Consider the following 19063-nt stretch of genomic DNA (forward strand, 5'->3'; position numbering starts at 1 on the left):
ATATTATTTTATATGGTTAAACTGTTAGCTAATCTATACTAGTCCTCCAAAACTTTGAGATGCCAATTAGCCAAAACTGGAAACAAATAGACCTACTCTGTAGTAAATAACTTGTAACAATATTTTATCATAAAAAAACTTGCAACAGTTTAATGAAATCCAAATCGTTTTAGGTAAATAAAAATCAAATTTTTATGAACTTGGTGGCAAAAGAAAACCAAGATTCAGATTCAACCAAACTACTGAAATTACAATTTTCGATATGACAAACATTGCACCACTCAAGTTTCAGACTCAAACAATTCTGCTACTCTTCCATATCATCTCCTTCAATTACATCAACCTTCTCCTTCAATGTTGTAACTTTTGTTGAGAGAACCTCTGTAACAGATATAAATATAAATATTAGATATCATATATAAAAAAAATATATAAAAAAAAAATTAAAAGGAATGCACTCCATTCTGTTTAATCGGCAAAAACAGGGAGGCAGAATAAGTTAAGATGCAGAAGGGGCAAACTATATCAATGTCTGATTACCTTCTCAAAGTCTGAGTAAAATTTACTTTGTTTTAAATAATGTCATGCATATATATCATCTAGGCTTAAACTATACAAGACTCACAAAATATAGGATTGAACATGTCATACCTGCAATTATTGTTATTATGTTTGATTTAAATAGTTAATGAAATTGTTTAAGTGACATCACAAAATCGAGCATAAACATGCCAATTAGCCATGTATATTGTACTACGCTATTTTATCGTGAATGAAACTGAATGAGAAAACTGCATAGGTATTTGTTGTCATCCACATTTTCTCTTCTATGAAGCCTGATACTCCAAAATTGCTAAAGTTTTAGTGTTGTACTTGAATTCAATATTCACACGCATATATAATATAGATATGTATCCACAGAGTATCGTCATTTATTTTTGTAAAACTATTAACCCAAAGAATATATAGAAACATGGTCCTGGATAAAACATTATGGCGGAAGTTGATCTATGTAACCGACCCCACTTGGTGAAATAAGGATTGGTTGTTGGTGTATTAACCCAAGAAGTATCTTAGGCATAAAATTATATTTCAAATATAACTCCAAAAACTTGTTTTAAATTTTCTTAAACATCATCGTCCTTTATAAGCTGAATTTGAGTATATTCTCCTTTATTCATTTTATTTGGAGAAACAAAACAGCTCTTAAAGGAATTTGGTTAGTGCAGCCTTGTCTTTTGTCTAGGACTCACAGAGGATATACTAAATGAGCTGTGCGCAATCTCCTTGATAGTGACAGTGGACTTCTTGAATTGGCAAAGTTGTGTCATGATACTAGACTTAGAAGCTAAGCATTTTTAGATAAAGAGAATAATGAGAATGTGGGAGATGAAAATGATAGTTAGTATAAGATTAAGATGATAAATAGCAAAACGCTTAGTGGCAAGGAACTAGGAGTTTCACCAACATAGGTTTGATTACATATACTGTGGCTCTGTTACATAAACATATTCTACAAGCAATCAGAAAACATATAGAATCTTTTCTTTGTTTGAGAACAGATCATCTAAAGAGTTTGAAGGTGTTCCGCATTCCATTGTAAAGGCATCGTTAGCTCTGTTAATTAAAGCCTTGTCTCCAACAAGATTTCTACTTGATTTTCACTCTACTGGTCAACCACTTTAACCTTAAGGTTTTGTTTGCAAGTTTGTCGAAAAGGGGAAGAGAGGGTTTCGAGGGAAGATGATTTGAAGAAAAAATAGAGAAATCTTAGCATTTTTTGAAATGGCGTTTTTGAATAGAATGATAAATAAATGTGTGTATCAATAACATATTTTTTATTTTTAGAATATTATAATAACATTATATTTGAAGAATTTATATAAACCCTTCAAACTCCTCCTCCTCCAATGCAATTTTTGAGTTCCCTAAACTAGAGTGATTTAGTATTACGAGTAAAAATAAACTCTTTAAAACCCTCTCCACCCAAAACTCTCAACTCTTTTCACTCCTTCCTTCCCTTTTTTCAAAGTCTTCCCCTCCCTTCCCCTCCAAAATCACAAACAAAGCCTAAGGGGAATATGTTAGAGAATACCATAACGGATATATAAGGCGGCAAACACTGTATTCCCCTCGGTTATTTAAAGGTGGCTATTTATTGGTTCTAAGTCTTGGCAACAATTTTGGTAAAACAAAGAGTGTTCAAAAGATGTTGCATGTGATGTCTTAACATAAGATATCTATGTACCTGCTGGAGTTTTAAAAAAATATAATTATGCAGGATTGTTTCAGGATGTCATACACAATGTCATGACATCTGATATTATGTACCTGCTGAAAATTATAAATGAAATTATGCAGGATTGTTCCAGGATGTCAGACCCGATGTCATGACATCGTGTACACAGAACATTCAGGGAGAATGTTATGTGTTTTGTGATTGCGCATTTAATGGCAATCTATGTATGATTGAAGATCTGATTTGCAGGCACATTCAATCATTAATTACAACCTGATTTACTTATTTTCCAAGGAGATCTAACCAGCTGTCATGAGAAGATTTAATTGGAAAATAGTTTTAGGGTTTTCAAGATGTCCAAGTCCAGCTGAATGCTTCTATAAATAGGACATGGAAAACCTGATTTGATACACAACCAATACTGAGCAAAATATTGAGAGAAGATAAGGTTTTGTGTCTTGTTTAGTCGTAAGACTTGTAAGCCATTCAGTTCATCCATAGATGATTGAATTGGTCTGATTTGTGGGTTGTAAATTGTCACTCTAAGCTTGTAAGCAAGAGTGTGTGTCTACTTGATCAAAGTTGTTAAGCAAGATCAAGTGTGTGTCTACTTGATTGAAGATCAAGTGTGTGTCTACTTGATTGAAACTGCTAAGTAAGATCAAGTGTGTGTTATTGAAAAATGTCTTCTTTTCAGAGTAATTGTTGTTTAAAATCACAGGTGTGATTGAGGGGGAGTGAGTGGGTTCTCATATCTAAGAGTGCTTAGGTAGAAGTCGCACGGGTAGAGATTAGGTGAGAAAGATTGTAACTTGTTGAAGTGTACTGAGAGTCTTTGAACTTATTCTATTTAGTGGATTTCCTTCCTGACTTGGTAGCCCCAGATGTAGGTGAGTTGGACCGAACTGGGTTAACAATTGCTTGTGTCTCTTGAATTACTATTCTTTTTCTTTATCCTGTTTGTTTTACTCAGATATTAGTGTCGTGACATTACCTTCGACATCTCATATCTGATACCAGAATTTCACTATTGACTGCTATCTCCGTAATTGGTTCAGTTTAACAGTTGTCAATTGTAAACTTGACGACTTGAGTCAGTGTATCTAGGTGTCTTATAATGCTTATTTTCTTTTTTTAGCTGAACAATTATTTCTCACAACCCTCTATCTGAGTCGTATCTTATTCAAGTTGTATCATGTATCTAAACTTTACACTATACCCTAAATCTCTGCTTCCCTTTCCTGTCTTTCTAATATAGGCATCGGTATTTATTTATTCTACTAGTAAAACAAAAGTTGCAATATATGATATCCAGACAATATGACAAAGATACTGAAAGGTTAAAACAGCATATTCAAGAACGCGCAGTGGCCCCTTGCCACTATAAGACAAGCAGGAGTAGAGAGGTTTGATGTAGCATATAGCAACACACTTTTTAATGAAATTGAAACTTCCAGAAAAGCCCTTAAAGTTTAAAAGTTACGAGGGTTTTTGATTGGGTGTTTTAGGAACTTCGCAGTTTTAAAACACTAAAACAGCATTAGGGCCTCTCCTGTTTCACTCTTGCTGCCATTTTCACCCTTGCTAGTCAGTCAAACCTAGTTGTTGAGTTTTTACATACTAAGTATATAAATTGTATTAAAAAAAAATTATAATAGCAGCCATCATCATGCATTATGCTATCCAGCTATAGTGTTTTTGGGGTTGTTCCCTGCATTCCACTATCTTAGATTTGATAATAGATTCGATAACTTCAACAATTATTTAATTCATAGCACCATATTCGTTGAATCATCATAATATTCCCTGAAGGGTGACATAATATGTCATACTAATATGATTGCAAAATATAGACGCACAATGATAACCAAAACAATATAATTTTATGGCAGTCTCAAGTGTAAAAAAAATAAGTCAAGTTCGCAACAAACCTGTCTTTTTGGAAAAAGTAAAGCCTTTTGGATTAACAAAAGTACGAGGATTTGGTTGGAGATGATTCCTTAGATATTCCTTATGTCCCTGTGCAGCATTAACAAAGAATTAGTACATAAGTTAGATTTATATGTATCCCCTCAAACAATATGTAGGATTGGGCATCAAGGCACTAACCTTGGTTATGACACAAACATCAACATTACTTCCACTTCCCAAGTCATTAAATATACCAGCACATATCGCCTCAACAACTATCTTAATTCCTTCATCTCTCTGCACCAGATTAAATGTTTATAGCAAATTAAAATATCTATCCAATCACAAAATCAAGAGATGATTGAAGTTACAACCACCATCAGCATCAATGAAACAATTATATTATATTCTCATCGTACTAAATTATAAGCAAAACTAACTACCTATACACATATTGAGGATGTTAGTTAAGTTCATTTAATTTCTCGAATTCATATAAAAATGAAATACATTTCTTAAACAACCCTTAATGGTACTAATGGTAGAAAATCCTCATATTTCACTTTTCTTGAATTATGTGAAGTGTAGTTTTAAAATAATGACATCAAATAGGTCAAGAACTATGAAATATTAGCTCATAATTAAGTCCAACAAATTCAGGTCTTTTTATTGTTTATATTCGAGTTTGGTGAGTACATCTTATATCTAAAGAGTGAATTGATATTAATTTCATTTAATCATTTTTTAAAAGGAATTTAATGTAAATACAATAACATTTGACAGAATATTATAAAGTTTTCCAAGAGACTACACGTGTGTGAGAATCACTCCACTAACTTAACCCACACATTATTTGTTTCTTTTCAGCAATGATTTGTTTTCATCCTTGTGTCCCTTTGATTTTGCTATTGGATCATACAATTAGTTTGATTTTAAAATTAATATGACCAGATCCCATTTATTCAGTTTGAATTGGTTTTCAGTTTTGGTTATTGACTACAGTATTTTGATTTATATTTTTTTAGAATAGTTTTTTTTATCATCATATAAAATGCTTACAACAAGCATAGTAGACAATAGATTGTGAACACATGCCTTAGTCAAAGATATAAAAGTTCAAATAAACTTTAATAACCAATCATGTTGTGTGATAAATGTGCGTAAATACTAAAGGAGCGGATATTAAACAGTATAATATCTGGGTTTGGATTCGACTGGTTAGCATCATAGTAACAAAAAAATGATCTAGTCCATTAAAAAAAAGTACTTTTTTCAATTTTTGAATTTCCAGTTTGTTAGGTTTTTGCCTTCTATGTTTGGTTGTTGTGGTTTATATCCAGTCTAGTTATTTTAATAAAGAGCTAATTTTAAGCAGGCATGAATTCTTTGCTTTAATATGAATACTTACACTCAAACTTTCCTTGTATTTAGACTCAAATACAGACATCGCAGCAAGTGAACCAGATCCCATTGTAGCAAACGGAAGGGTGTCAGTCGACCCATGTGGATAGATCTGCAAAACATGAACTCAAATAGTTATGAGAAGTCCAACTATATCCATTCCAAACAAGAAAACTTCAAAAGTATCAAAGAAAAGTTTAAACATTGAACTAACAGTATGTAAATGCGGTCCAGTGATGTCAACCCCGCCAAGAACTAATGCAGCTGAGACATGACCTTGGTAGCTGCACATTATTTAAAGTGTCAGAATCGGTGGTTGAAACAAGGAGCAAAATTACTTAAAGCAGACAGAACTTCTGATACTCAACTTGAAAAGGTGTCTCTTAAGAAGAGTCAGTGCTGTAACAACCCTCGATTCTCGACCAGTATGGTAGCGATGTAGTTGCAGCTGTGAGCTAACCATGTCTACCATAAATAACAAACATCTCATTTTTAATGGTTTAACAATATCAATAAAATCAAAACCTAAAGAGCGGCTAAATGCAATATTTCATAAAGAATGAAATGAAAATTTGAAAAATGAAATATGCATTACGAAAAATACCTGTTACGGCCTCTGTATCAGCAGCAGTGCCTGCTCCGCAACAATAAATGTTAGGTGCCATATAATGAATTTTCTCACAATTTTTATCAGCGACAATGGGTCCTTCAGTTGCCCTGGTATCTGCTCCAAGAATGATACCATCCTGAGACAAGTTTATTTGTGGGAAACGTTAACACTTAATTAAATTATACAAATTGAACATAAACACAAACAGTTACACAAAATCATGCAGAACGGTTGACGGTTCCACTGAAAGTCATGAAGAGCACAGACGTCAAATGGTACAATTTTGTATTTGTTGACCATTTTGTAAAATAAGAATCAGTAAACATAGGAATTAAGTTTCAAACTTATGCAGCAAAAAGTACATCAAACATCAGCTTTAACATCATAAGTTTATAAACACAGCAGCACAACCAAATTGAATGTTCCCCAGCTTGATGATGCAAGGCAGGCAAACGGAGTGCTATATTTAGAGACAAAAGTATAACATATGGCGTGATTATTAAGAGACAAACATCAAGCAAATTTGTTAGAGACAGCGAGTAATCCTACTCCACAGCTAGTAATAATTAATAACTGAGTCCAAAAAGCTGTAGTGAAAGATTTTCAACATACCCTCTCTCTCTAACCCCCTTAACCATAATAACATGTAATGTTAGAACCAAACATGGCATAATCAGAATAATATCTAAATATACAACAACACATCCTAAACAAATCCGTTTTACTGATAATACCCCATTTAACTTACAACATTGACTATGCTTAACATATACACAAAGAATCCTGAGAATACCAAAAGCACATTTCAAGTCGCTCTAGAGTACAATTTGAGACTTAGCGTCACACTCAGGGCATGTTTGTTTGGATTAATTTATTTGAGTTTATCTATTTACATAAGCACTTATAGACTATTTAGAAAAGCTTATGAAAACAACGTATAACATATCCATAAGTTGTGGCAGCTTACTTTCACAAGCTCACCGTGATAGCTAATGAAAACAGATTATACAAGAATAGTTAACTTTATTTTATCATTTCTTATAAATATAGCTTACACATAAACACTAATATGATAAGTGCTTAATTAAGTTGTTTATACAAACATGACCTAACTCTTTGGATCATCAATTCAAGGTTGACCTAACAAGTGAATTTTTAATAAACCACATAAACAACAAATTAATAGTAACTGAAAAGCCATTATTATTATTCAAACCTGAAAAACTAAACCAACAATAGTGGTTCCAGTCTTCAAATAAGAAGGGGGTTTAAGACCCTTCTTTTCAAGCATATCATTTCTTCTGCAGAGATCGAAACTGAACCCACCCTTAGGAGGAAGATCCAATGATTTAGTCATACTCTAAACTCGAATTGAACCTGAAAATAAACCGATACCAAAAAGATACGCATCGTCAAAAAATAAAATCATAATACAAAACCCTTGATTTCGGTGATTTGAAAATGAAGTGTTTGAGAGAGAGAGAGAGAGAGAGAGAGAGAGAGAGATTGTTACAAGTAATGCGATGCGGATGAATGTGAGAGTAGAATGGAGGGAAGAAGGAGAGAGGTTTTCACTTCGCGACGATATCGTGGACAGGAAGAAAAGCAGAGATGAAGTTTGTTAGTCGCTGTGGTTTTAGTCCAAATAATTAAAAAAATGCAAAAGTATTATGTAAATGGATGATAATTTGATTTTAATTCTTATACAAAGTTTTTTTTTCTATTCCTATTGTAATTTTAAAAAAAGTTTAATTTGAGAAAAAACATTTGTGAGGATCAATTAATTAAATTTAAAATTGGTTTATTTTAATATAAATAAAAATTAAATTTATTGAGATTATTTATTATATTCAATCATCATAAATTATCTTTTTTGTAATTTTTAAACATAAAAATTATCATCGTCACTCTCGTCTCATTAGTATTAAAAGTTACTAAATATTGTAAAAGAAATCATTATAAAATTGAAGATAGATTAAATTATGATCACTTAATTCACTGATAGATGGGAATCATCCTTTTATATAAGAGTTTAATTATCACTCCACATGATTACAAGCTGTTAGTTAAGTAATTGTTATAATGGAAGCAACCAAATGTTATAATAGAATATGTTAAAAATAGAAAATTGTTAGTCCATGTGTAATTCACCTTACATCTCTCTTCTTGCTTACTATTCTTAATCTTTCATAGTTTGGCATGTTATATGTCAAGCATACCATGTTGAATATGAAAGTGTTTGAACTTGAAAGTTGACAAGGTTTTAGTAAGAAAATAAGGTAGTTGTTCTTCCGATAAAATGGGGACTAATCTTGGCAACTTTGTTGTAGCTTTTCAATAACCAAATGCAATATATTTCTAAATGTTTGATTATATCACATAACATTGGATAATATGTTATGTTATATATTTCTAAATGTTTGATTATATCACATAACATTGGATAAGATGTTATGTTCGAGGCATTTTGATTATCACAACATAAAACATAAAGCCTCACGCATGGTACACTAAAATCCTTTAGCGGAATAATAATAAAATTATATCACAAATTGCATTTAAGAGTGCTTTATACTCTACTTTAGTTGAGTGCCTAGAAATTGTTAATGGTTTCTTTTTTTCAATGATGTGAGTGAAGTTCCTATAAATAAATAATATTTTGGGATTGATTTTCTACTATCATTGCATCTAGCCCAATCAACATTTGAATAGCATAGGATATGCACAAGTCTGAATTTTTAGAAAATATTAAGCCTTTATTTGGGTTGTTCTTAAGGTATTTGACAACTCTACATGATGTATGATTGTGTGTGGTGGTGGGATTGTGGAAGAACTAACTCAATTGTTAAGTGGCAAAACTAATATTTGGTCTTGAATTTGTAAAGTACAATCGTCTTTCTGTGAGTATTTTATATGAAGTTATATCTTCAAATGACTTATCATTATCTTTGTGTAGTTTAATTGAAGGATCTAATGGTATATGGACAAGTTTAGAACCTAGTAAATTTGATTCATGTCGCAAATCCAGACATTTTATTTGGCATATTATAATTTCTACCTTACAAGTGAGTCATTTTTAGTCCAAGGGAGTACATAAGAACACTAATTCTTTAATCTTAAAATTAGCATCCAATGTCATCTTAATTCTCAATAATTATTTTAAAAATATGTCATCCAATATTATGTATTTAATATATATCAGGAATGCATTAAACCCATGCTCAGTTTAAGGGTAACAAGTTAATAGTATAATGATGATTGACTATAATTTTGTTGAAGAGCAAAGAAGTTGGTTTTTCATACTATTTTCTACTAGTTTGTTTAAGATGATATAGACTTTTGAGGAGTTTACATGCTTGGTTAGGCTTAGTGTACGTGAAACCTTCATATATGGCCATTAAGATATCCTTTTGCAATTCTCCATGAAAAAATGCATTGTAAACATATAATTGATGCAAGTTCCAATTCTTAATTGAAGTAATTGCAGGGAAAACTATGACGGTGGATAATTTGACAACATATGAAAAAGTGTTAAAGAAAACAAATCTCTCTACTTTGTTGTATCCCTTAGCAACCAATTTGGCCTTGTGCCTCTCAATTGTACCATCACATTTATGTTTGATCTTTAATAGTTAGCAAGATCAGTTTTAGCATGTTTGATGTGATTGTTGCATCTCGAAAAATATGATCCTTTGTGAAATTCTGGTATCAGATATGAGATGTTGAAGGTAATGTCACGACACTAATATCTGAATAATGCAAACAGGATAAAGATAAAGAATAGTAATGCAAGAGACACAAGCAATTGTTAACCCAGTTCGGTCCAACTAACCTACATATGGGGGCTACCAAGCCAGGAAGGAAATCCACTAAATAGAATCAGTTCAAAGACTCTCAGTACACTCCACAAGTTACAGTCTTTTTCACTTAATCTCTACACGTGCGACTTCTACCTAAGAACTCTTAGATATGAGAACCCACTCACCCCCCCTCAATCACACCTGTGATTCTAAACAACAATTACTTATGAAAAGAAGACACTCTTCCAAGACACACACTTGATCTTCAATCAAGTAGACACACACTTAATCTTCAACCAAGTAGACACACACTTGATCTTCAACCAAGTAGACACGCACTTGATCTTACTTAACAACTTCAATCAAGTAGACACACACTCATGCTTAAAAGCTTAGAGTGACAAATTACAACTCACAAATCAGACCAATTCAATCATCTATGGATGAATTGAATGGCTTACAAGTCTCACGACTAAACAAGACACAAACCCTTGCTCTCTCTCAGTATTTCGCTCTGTATTGGTTGTGTATCAAATCAGGTTTTCCATATCCTATTTATAGAAGCATTCAGCTGGGCTTGGACATCTTGAAAACCCTAAAACTATTTTCCAATTAAATATTCTCATGACAGTTGGTTAGATCTCCTTGGAAAATAAGTAAATCAGGTTGTAATTAATGATTGAATGCGCCTGCAAATCAGATCTTCAATCATACAAAGATTGCCATTAAATGCGCAATCACAAAACACATAACATTCACCCTGAATGTTCTGTGTACAGGATGTCATGACATCGGGTCTGACATCCTGGAACAATCTTGCATAATTCCATTTATAATTTCCAGCAGGCACATAATATCAGATGCCATGACATCGTGTATGACATCCTGAAACAATCCTGCATAATTATATTTTAAAACTCCAGCAGGTACATAAATATCTTAAGTTAAGACATCACATGCAACATCTTGTGAACACTCTTTATTTTACCAAAATTGTTGTCAACACTTAGAACCAACAAACTCCCCCTTTGGCAAATTTTGGCTAAAACATATATCTGTCCTTTTTGTTCACAAGAAAAACTATCAGCAGTTAAACAACAGTTTAAGCAGCAGCAGAAGCAAACAGAATTACTAGTTATAGAAGCAACTAGTAAAACACACAAATGCGCAAGGGTACTTCTTCTCCCCCTAAGTATGTACAACACAGACATCTCCTTTAACAATAACAACACCTGTAATAACAACACCTATAACAGCAACACCTGTAACAATCAGAGTCACCCTCTAACATCTGCTTTAACATGTTAACATTCAGAATTTCCTTCTGAAATCTCCTTCAACATCAAAGAACAAAACAAAACTTTATTCTGTTCAAACATCAAACATCTCCTTCAATATCAGTAAACAGAACAGTAATCACATCTTCTTCAATAATAGTTGTTCATCTGTTCAGCTACACCAACACATACATCTCCACACAACTCCACATATTTAACTGCTCCACATAATCACTTCTCCCCTTTTTTAGTCAAAATAGACCAAAGGTGACCAATTAGACAAAATAAATGTCAATCAGCTTAGCAGAGAATGTCATAAGAGATGTTATAACATATAAAATGTTAAAACATACATGTTAGGAGATACAAACCATAATTATACACAGCTGTGATAGCTGAGATAATTAGAAATCCATAGAACTCATAAAGAGCCCAAAAATTACAGCATGGCATCAACCAAGACTTCAGATCCAAAACTGCCACTAGAATTGTCTTGAGAATCAGACCTCTCACTTGAGGTATGGGCATCTGTTTCTTTGGCTTGTCCAACAGTGGTTGTCCTACAGACTTCATTGTCTGTGGCTTCTAATTCAACAGCTCCTTCTGTTCCTCTTTTCATAACAACTTTCCTCTATATAACAAATTTCCACTTGGCTGCACCATCTCCCAGATGAAAGGAAATGTTGTCCAAATGCACAACTACAACCTTAACAGGAGATTTTCTAACAGATTGCCTTTTAGCAGTAGAGATGTCTAGGACATCGTCTTCGACATCATCTTCGGAGTCAGAACTTTCTCTGACCTTTCTTTTCTTGACTTCCACTTTACTCCATGATTTAGAAGGACCTACAGCAGCAGCCTTCTTACCTGTTCTGGCTGTCATCAAATCAGCCACATACTTGCCTTTATTGGTCTTCATTTTCTCTGCAACACTTGGTTTCAAATGATGAACCAAGGTGTCATCTTCCTCGTCTGAGTTTTCTTCTTCCAAATCAATTACCTTCTCAGCAGTGTCATCTTCCTTATCTGAGCTTTTTCCACTCCACATTAATTGCTATAAATTCCCATGGATACAAATCCCCAATTTCCCTCTTAAACATTCAAATTGATTAACATCCAAAGCCTTTGTAAATATGTCAGCTAATTGCATTTCATGCTTCAGTGCTATGATTTTCTCTTCCATAAGTTCTCTAATGAAGTGATGACGAATATCAATGTGCTTTGTCCTGCTGTGCTGAATAGGATTTTTAGAAATATTTATAGCACTCGGGTTGTCACAGTACACTGTCATGACATCTTGTGTGACATTGTATTCTGTCAACATTTGTTTCTCAAAACTAGTTGAGAACAGCTACTTCCAGCTGCTATGTATTCAGCTTGATATCTAGCACAGACACCATTTTCATCTTTCAAATGTGTAGGAGCAGGTGTCCTTTTATGATCTGCATTCTCCATGCCAACCTTCTTAACCTTGTTCTTGGAATATTTGCTTTGAGATAGAAAAATAGACTCTTCTATCTGCTTGACTTGTAGCCCAAGTCCAACAAGGTTCATCTCAACCTTAAACTGCATTTGTCTAACAACATGTTCTACCATTTGATCTGACCTCCCACCAAACCCAATATTATCCACATCTATTTGAGTCACCATGAGCTTTTCTCTTTCATTTTTCACATATAGGATCTTGTCAATACCCCTCCTCTTGTAACCATTGTGAGTGAGGAACATTATGAGTCTCTCATACCAAGCCCTGGGAGCTTGCTTCAAACCATAGAGGGCTTTCTTCAATCTGTACACATGCCTTTTAGGTTGTTCAACAAATACTTCCTCTTTCAATTAGCCATTTGAGATCACTTCCCTTGATCTAGTTGTGACCCTTTTACTTGGATCTCTTCGAATGAGATCTTTGGGATGATCCTTCTGAACTCTAAAGGAGGGTCCTTTGTTGACTTTGTCAGGTTCAGCTTGAGGAGGTTCATTCACCTTGTCTGAGCAATCAACTGGGGAATCATTCAGAGATGTCTTAACATCGTCTGAGACATCAGTCTGTTGGTCATCAACCACATCAATAATAGATTCCATCATTATTTTGATTTTGGAATTAAGGACTCTATATGCTCTGATGTAGCCCAAAAATAATCTTTTGGGATCCATCTTCCTTCTTTGTTCACTTCTAATTTTGATAACTTGACTTTCCTTTTCTCCTTGAAGTTTTAGACAAAGATCTTTGAAGACTTCAAACACATCAGATTTGTTTCTTATAAAGTTGATCCAGGTGTATCTAGAGAAGTCATCCACCAATACATATGCAAACTTCTTCCCACCAAGGCTTTCCACCTGTATGGGTCCCATCAACTCCATATGGAGGAGTTCCAAACCTTTAGAAGTGGTGTCATGTCTGAGTTTCTGGTGTGACATCCTTGTCTGACATTTCCCATAGACTTTTCTTTCATCAATCTTCAAGTTGGGAATTCCTCTAACAGCTTTAGCAGATATAATCATCTTCATACCTTTAAGATGCAGATGGCTCAATCTTTGATGCCATGTCTTCACTCCTTCTTCTTTGACTAGGTACCCTTTGAAGAATAACCAATTTGAGAACTCCACATGTAACAGTTGTCTTTGGTCCTGACTCCTTTCATGATCACTTCACTTTCTTTTAGTAATCAGACATTCAGTTTTAGTGAAGTTAACATTTAGACCTTGGTCACACAGTTGACTGATGCTTATTAGATTTGCAGTCAATCCCTTAACAAGTAGGACCTTGTCAAGATCAGGAACTCCAGGGCAATCAAGCTTACCAATCCCCTTTATTTCACCCTTTGCTCCATCACCAAAGGTTACATAGCTCGTGGCATGAGGATGAAGGCCAGTTAGCAGGTCTTTGTTTCCGGTCATAAGTCTGGAGCACCCACTATCAAAATACCAATCTTCTTTGGCTGAAACTCTGAAGGAAGTGTGAGCTATTAGACTTGTAACATTAGTCTTAGGAACCCATTGCTTTTTGTTGACAGGCCTGTGATGTTTGGGTCTAGGTTGATGGTGAGTCTGATGATGAACATGTTGGTGTAAGCCCTAGAGGCCAATACTTTTGGTACTTGTATCGAATTATTTATTAATAATAAAAGGCTTTTTCTTTATTATGTCTGTTTAATAAAGTCCCTAGAATAGCTAGTCCGTTTAATGTATCAAGTATGACTTAATTATGAGATCACATTAAACATAAGGACACTATTCTTAAAGTATCCGTAGTCAAGCTTTATTGTGAAGTGGGATAACATTAAAGCATGAAGACTATTATGTTTATAGACTGATGATCACATCTCATGGATCATGGATAAGGAGTTATCAAGTTTTAAACATAGGTATGAATATTAAGAGTAATATTTATATTGGATTGACCCGTTATGAGAATACTATATAGAATGTTATGCAAAGTGTCATAAGTTATTCTCATGGTGATAATGGTGTATACCACCCTTCGACCTGAAACCACTATGGACCCTAGATGTAGAGTCGAGTGCCTTATTGTTGATCAAATGTTGTCCGTAATTGGATGACCATAAAGACAGTTGACGGGTACTCCACGAAGCATGCTAAGGGACATGAGTGACCTAGATGGAATTTGCCCATCCTGCGTAACAGGATAAATGTCTATGGGCCCAATATTGAACTGGACAAGGATGACACGGTCTATGCCTTGTGTTCAATATAGACATAAGGGCAAAAGGGTAATTGTGCACATTAGTATTATCACAAAAGGATTTGTCAGATCACATGACATTTTCGTGTCTTGGGTAGCAGTGATGTGTTGCTAGATACCGCTCACTGTTTATTATGTTAAATACGTGATTTAATATAATTGCCAATGCCGCGAAAACCTACAGGGTCACACACAAAGGACGGATTGATGAGAGATAAAGTAACTAAGGAACACCGTAAGGTACGGTGCACTTAAGTGAATTGTAGAACATCGTAAGGTACGGTGTACTTAAGTAGAATACGAAATATGGTAAGGTACCACGCGCTTAAGTGAATTTGGCATATTATAAGATATGGGTCACATACACTTAAGTGGGCTTTTTAGCTTGAAGCCCACACAAGTGGTTCTATAAATAGAACCCTTGTGTAGAAGCATTTAGTAGTTGCAATTTAGTTTCTCTCTCTCTCTCTCTCTCTCTCTCTCTCTCTCTCTCTCTCTCTCACTCACTCAAAGCCTTCATTCGTAGTAGCTAGCACTGAGATTGAAGGAATCTGTTCGTGTGGACTGAGTAGAGGCGTTGTCATCGTTCAACATTCGTGATCGCTCCGTAGATCTGCATCAAAGGTTACAATCGCCACAAGAGGTAACGATTCTATCATTGATCATGCCCATTCGTAAGGATCATTAAAGGAGAAATTTTAAATTCCGTTGCGTTTTGGATCGCCCTTCTCCTTCAGTGGTATCAGAGCCACTTACAAAACCATGCATCTGATAGCTATTTATTTTCTGTATTTTCTGTATTAATACGATTAAAAGACAGAATGAATCAAAGAATAAACGAGTAATTAAATTGAGATCGATCAAGTTATATATATGATATAAGTAATCCTGATGCAAAATACGGTATATATGATATACTGTTTCTGTTTCGTTCATTCAAACCCTTAATGGTTGTTTTCCTTTGAGCGATCAATGGTCGTTTGCTTCTTGATCCGACATTAGTATGGTGAAGTAATGACGTATTGATCAATCATACTGAATCAACAATCGAGATGTGTTTGACGGTCTGAAATCGGTGCATTATGGTTAATGACGGAACAAGGGTTGTGTTGTCAAAGAGTTATGCATTAGGGTTAATGACGGCACAAGGGTTGTGTTGTCAAAGAGTTATGCATTAGGGTTAATGACAGCACAAGGGTTGTGTTGTCAAAGACTTATGCGATTAGGGTTGTGACTGCGTAAGAGTTGTGCTTTAAAGTATCAAGTCTTTATGCGAAAAACGACGTCGATTTCAAATGAATTGTTCATTAAAATTTCGGCCAGGGGCGCTGCCCCCTTGAACACCCGTTCCCGCTGACCGGGCAGCGGACCCCCGGCTAACTCTGCGTAGTGTGATCGGTCGCCGAAATTTAATTTGGTTTTAATTAATTAAAAGAATTAAAATTAATAATAATAATGTGTTTATTATTATTGTCTTGTGGTGATCGGTTATGGCCTTAGTTTTCCTTTATTTTGTTTTGGGTTTTAAAATACGACCTGCGTGTCGTGCTTCTCTTTTAATCTCTTAATGTAACTTCTTTTCTCATCTCACTCCCTCGTATGTAAAACGAGTTTCTTTTATGTAATGTAATGTTATGAAGAAAGAGAAGAATTCAATACCAAAGGAGGACAACCTTGAAGATCTTGCTTGGAGAAGCTTAGATCGTTATTAGGTTAGCTTAAGTTCTCTCATTGGCTTGGGAGAACAATTGCGCTAGGGGCCATAACTGTTTCATTATGTATGTATGTTGATGCATGTGAATGTATGTTGATGCATGTTGATGCATGTGAGAGACGATTTATATGATAAATAAGCCAGTGAGATCAATATAATTGCAAATTCCCTTAAATTAAATATTAAGTTTATGCTTTCCAAGTTTTAACACTCATCAAGACTAGTATCGGATAATGTAGGTTTCGCCTACGCGAGGTGCATGTTCTATATTAGTAAGGTGCGATGGGATAATTGTAATATCCAATTGTTAAAACAATGGGTCAAACTTAACTAAACAAATTATAATAAGATTATATATGTTTAGAAGCAAGAGTTGTAAATGATCCATGTGATGGATTGGAATAAGGAGTTATTCACCCAACTAAAATATTTGAGAGTTGTATTAGATACAATTGGAAGGAGTTCCTACCTAAATAACCTAGTTTTGTGTAATCCGCCTACGCGGACTTAAAACAAAGTGAAATATGGATCTCAACCCACTAGAAAATCTTCCAACGGGATTTTCCGAATCAAATGGTGAGGGTCATTTGTTTTTAGTAAAATAGTGGGATCATATTTAATTAAAGGCCTAATTAAATATGTTATTGATACTTATATTTTCATTATTTTCATGTAGATTACCATGACAACAAACACCTCTAACAACATTTTGCGATCAATCCTTGACAAGGAAAAATTGTCTGGGACAAATTTTCTGGATTGGCACCGAAATCTGAGGATTGTCCTCAAACATGATAGAAAGTTGTATGTCTTGGAGAAACCTGTTCCTGAAGAGGAACCTCCTAGTTCTGCACCTAAGGCAGAAAGAGATGCTTATAAGAAGCATGTCGATGATGCCAATGAAACTGCTTGTCTCATGCTAGTTACCATGAACTCAGAGTTGCAAAAGCAACATGAGAACATGGCAGCGTTCGATATGATCGAACACCTGAAGATGCTCTATCAAGAGCAAGCAAGGCATGAAAGGTTTGAAGTTTCAAAAGCCCTTTTTCAAGGCAAGTTAGATGAGGGAGCCCCTGTAGGTCCCCATGTGCTCAAGATGATTGGGTGTGTGGAAAACCTTGAGAGGTTGGGTTTTCCCCTCAGAAAGGAACTTGCGACTGATTTGATCTTGCAATCGTTGCCAGATAGATTCAGTCAATTTATCCTAAATTTCAATATGAATGATATGGACAAATCTCTTCCTGAACTGCTAGCCATGTTAAGAACTGTTGAGCAGAATCTGAAGTCAAAAGGGAATTCCATTCTGATGATCGGAAATGGAAAGAGACAGAACAAAAGACCCACCAAGCAGGGTGATAAAGGGAAAGGCAAGAAAGTTGCCAAACCCAAACCCACTGTTGCTGCTTTGAATCCTAGTGGAGGCATAGCAAAAGAAGGCACCTGCTTCCATTGCGGTAAGACCGGACACTAGAAGAGAAACTGCCCAAAGTACCTGGAAGATAAGAAGAATGGAGTAGAGACTTCAACTTCAGGTATTTTTGTTATTGAAATTAATTTATCTACTTCTGCATCATGGGTATTAGATACTGGATGAGGTTCTCACATTTGTACCAATGTGCAGGGACTAAAAAGGAGTAGAGATTTGGCAAAAGGTAAAGTTAACCTACGAGTTGGCAATGGAGCAAAGGTTGCTTCTTTAGCCGTAGGAACTTATGTATTGACTTTACCTAGTGGTTTAATAATTCAGTTAGAGAACTGTTATTATGTACCTGCAATTAGCAGGAATATTATTTTCGTTTCTTGTTTGGACAAGTTTGGTTTTTCATTTATAATAAAGAACAATTGTTGCTCAATTTATTTGAATGATATATTGTATGCTACTGCACAAATGAACAATGGACTATATGTCCTTGATCTTGAAATGCCTATTTATAACATTAATACTAAAAGGATGAAACCTAATGAGTTAAATCCAACTTACCTTTGGCATTGTCGATTAGGCCACATAAATGAGAAACGCATTTCCAAACTCCATAAAGATGGACTCTTGGACTCTTTTGATTATGAATCATATGAGACATGCAGATTTTGTTTAATTGGAAAGATGACAAAGTCTCCATTCACAGGAAAAGGTGAAAGAGCTAATGGTCTTTTGGCCCTCATACATATTGATGTATGTGGATCACTGAACATGCCAGCTAGAGGAGGTTTTCAATACTTCATCATATTTACTGATGATTTCAATAGATATGGTTATGTGTATTTAATGAAACACAAATCAGAGTCCTTTGAAAAGTTCAAGGAATTCAAGAATGAAGTACAAAACCAACTAGGAAAGAATATTAAAACTTTTCGATCAGATCGAGGTGGTGAGTATTTAAGCCTAGAGTTTGATGACCATCTGA

The 19063-nt window shown here is 34.6% G+C and overlaps 1 protein-coding gene across 1 annotated transcript; it reads right to left on the minus strand.

Annotated features, from left to right (window-relative positions):
- Positions 1–100: 100 nt before the first annotated feature.
- On the minus strand, positions 101–7841 carry LOC127128028 (proteasome subunit beta type-7-B). The gene is made up of 9 exons (XM_051057289.1): positions 7675–7841; positions 7378–7538; positions 6156–6297; positions 5920–6016; positions 5766–5835; positions 5559–5663; positions 4349–4447; positions 4171–4258; positions 101–381 (listed from the first exon to the last, which is right to left on the minus strand). The coding sequence occupies exons 2-9, from the start codon at positions 7516–7518 to the stop codon at positions 308–310; spliced, it is 816 nt and encodes a 271-aa protein (XP_050913246.1). The 5' UTR covers positions 7519–7538; positions 7675–7841; the 3' UTR covers positions 101–307.
- Positions 7842–19063: the final 11222 nt, after the last annotated feature.

This window comes from Lathyrus oleraceus, chromosome 3 (genome assembly GCF_024323335.1).
Source record: "Lathyrus oleraceus cultivar Zhongwan6 chromosome 3, CAAS_Psat_ZW6_1.0, whole genome shotgun sequence".
Taxonomy (NCBI): Eukaryota; Viridiplantae; Streptophyta; class Magnoliopsida; order Fabales; family Fabaceae; genus Lathyrus; species Lathyrus oleraceus.

Excerpts from the sequence above, each read along its gene's own strand:
- LOC127128028 (XM_051057289.1), bottom strand. The coding sequence starts at position 7,518 with ATGACTAAATCATTGGATCTTCCTCCTAAGGGTGGGTTCAGTTTCGAT. Across the intron at positions 6,298-7,377 it reads TTGTTGGTTTAGTTTTTCAG|GATGGTATCATTCTTGGAGC; the intron begins GTTTGAATAATA and ends AACTTGTCTCAG. Across the intron at positions 5,664-5,765 it reads CTGGACCGCATTTACATACT|ATCTATCCACATGGGTCGAC; the intron begins GTTAGTTCAATG and ends CATGTTTTGCAG.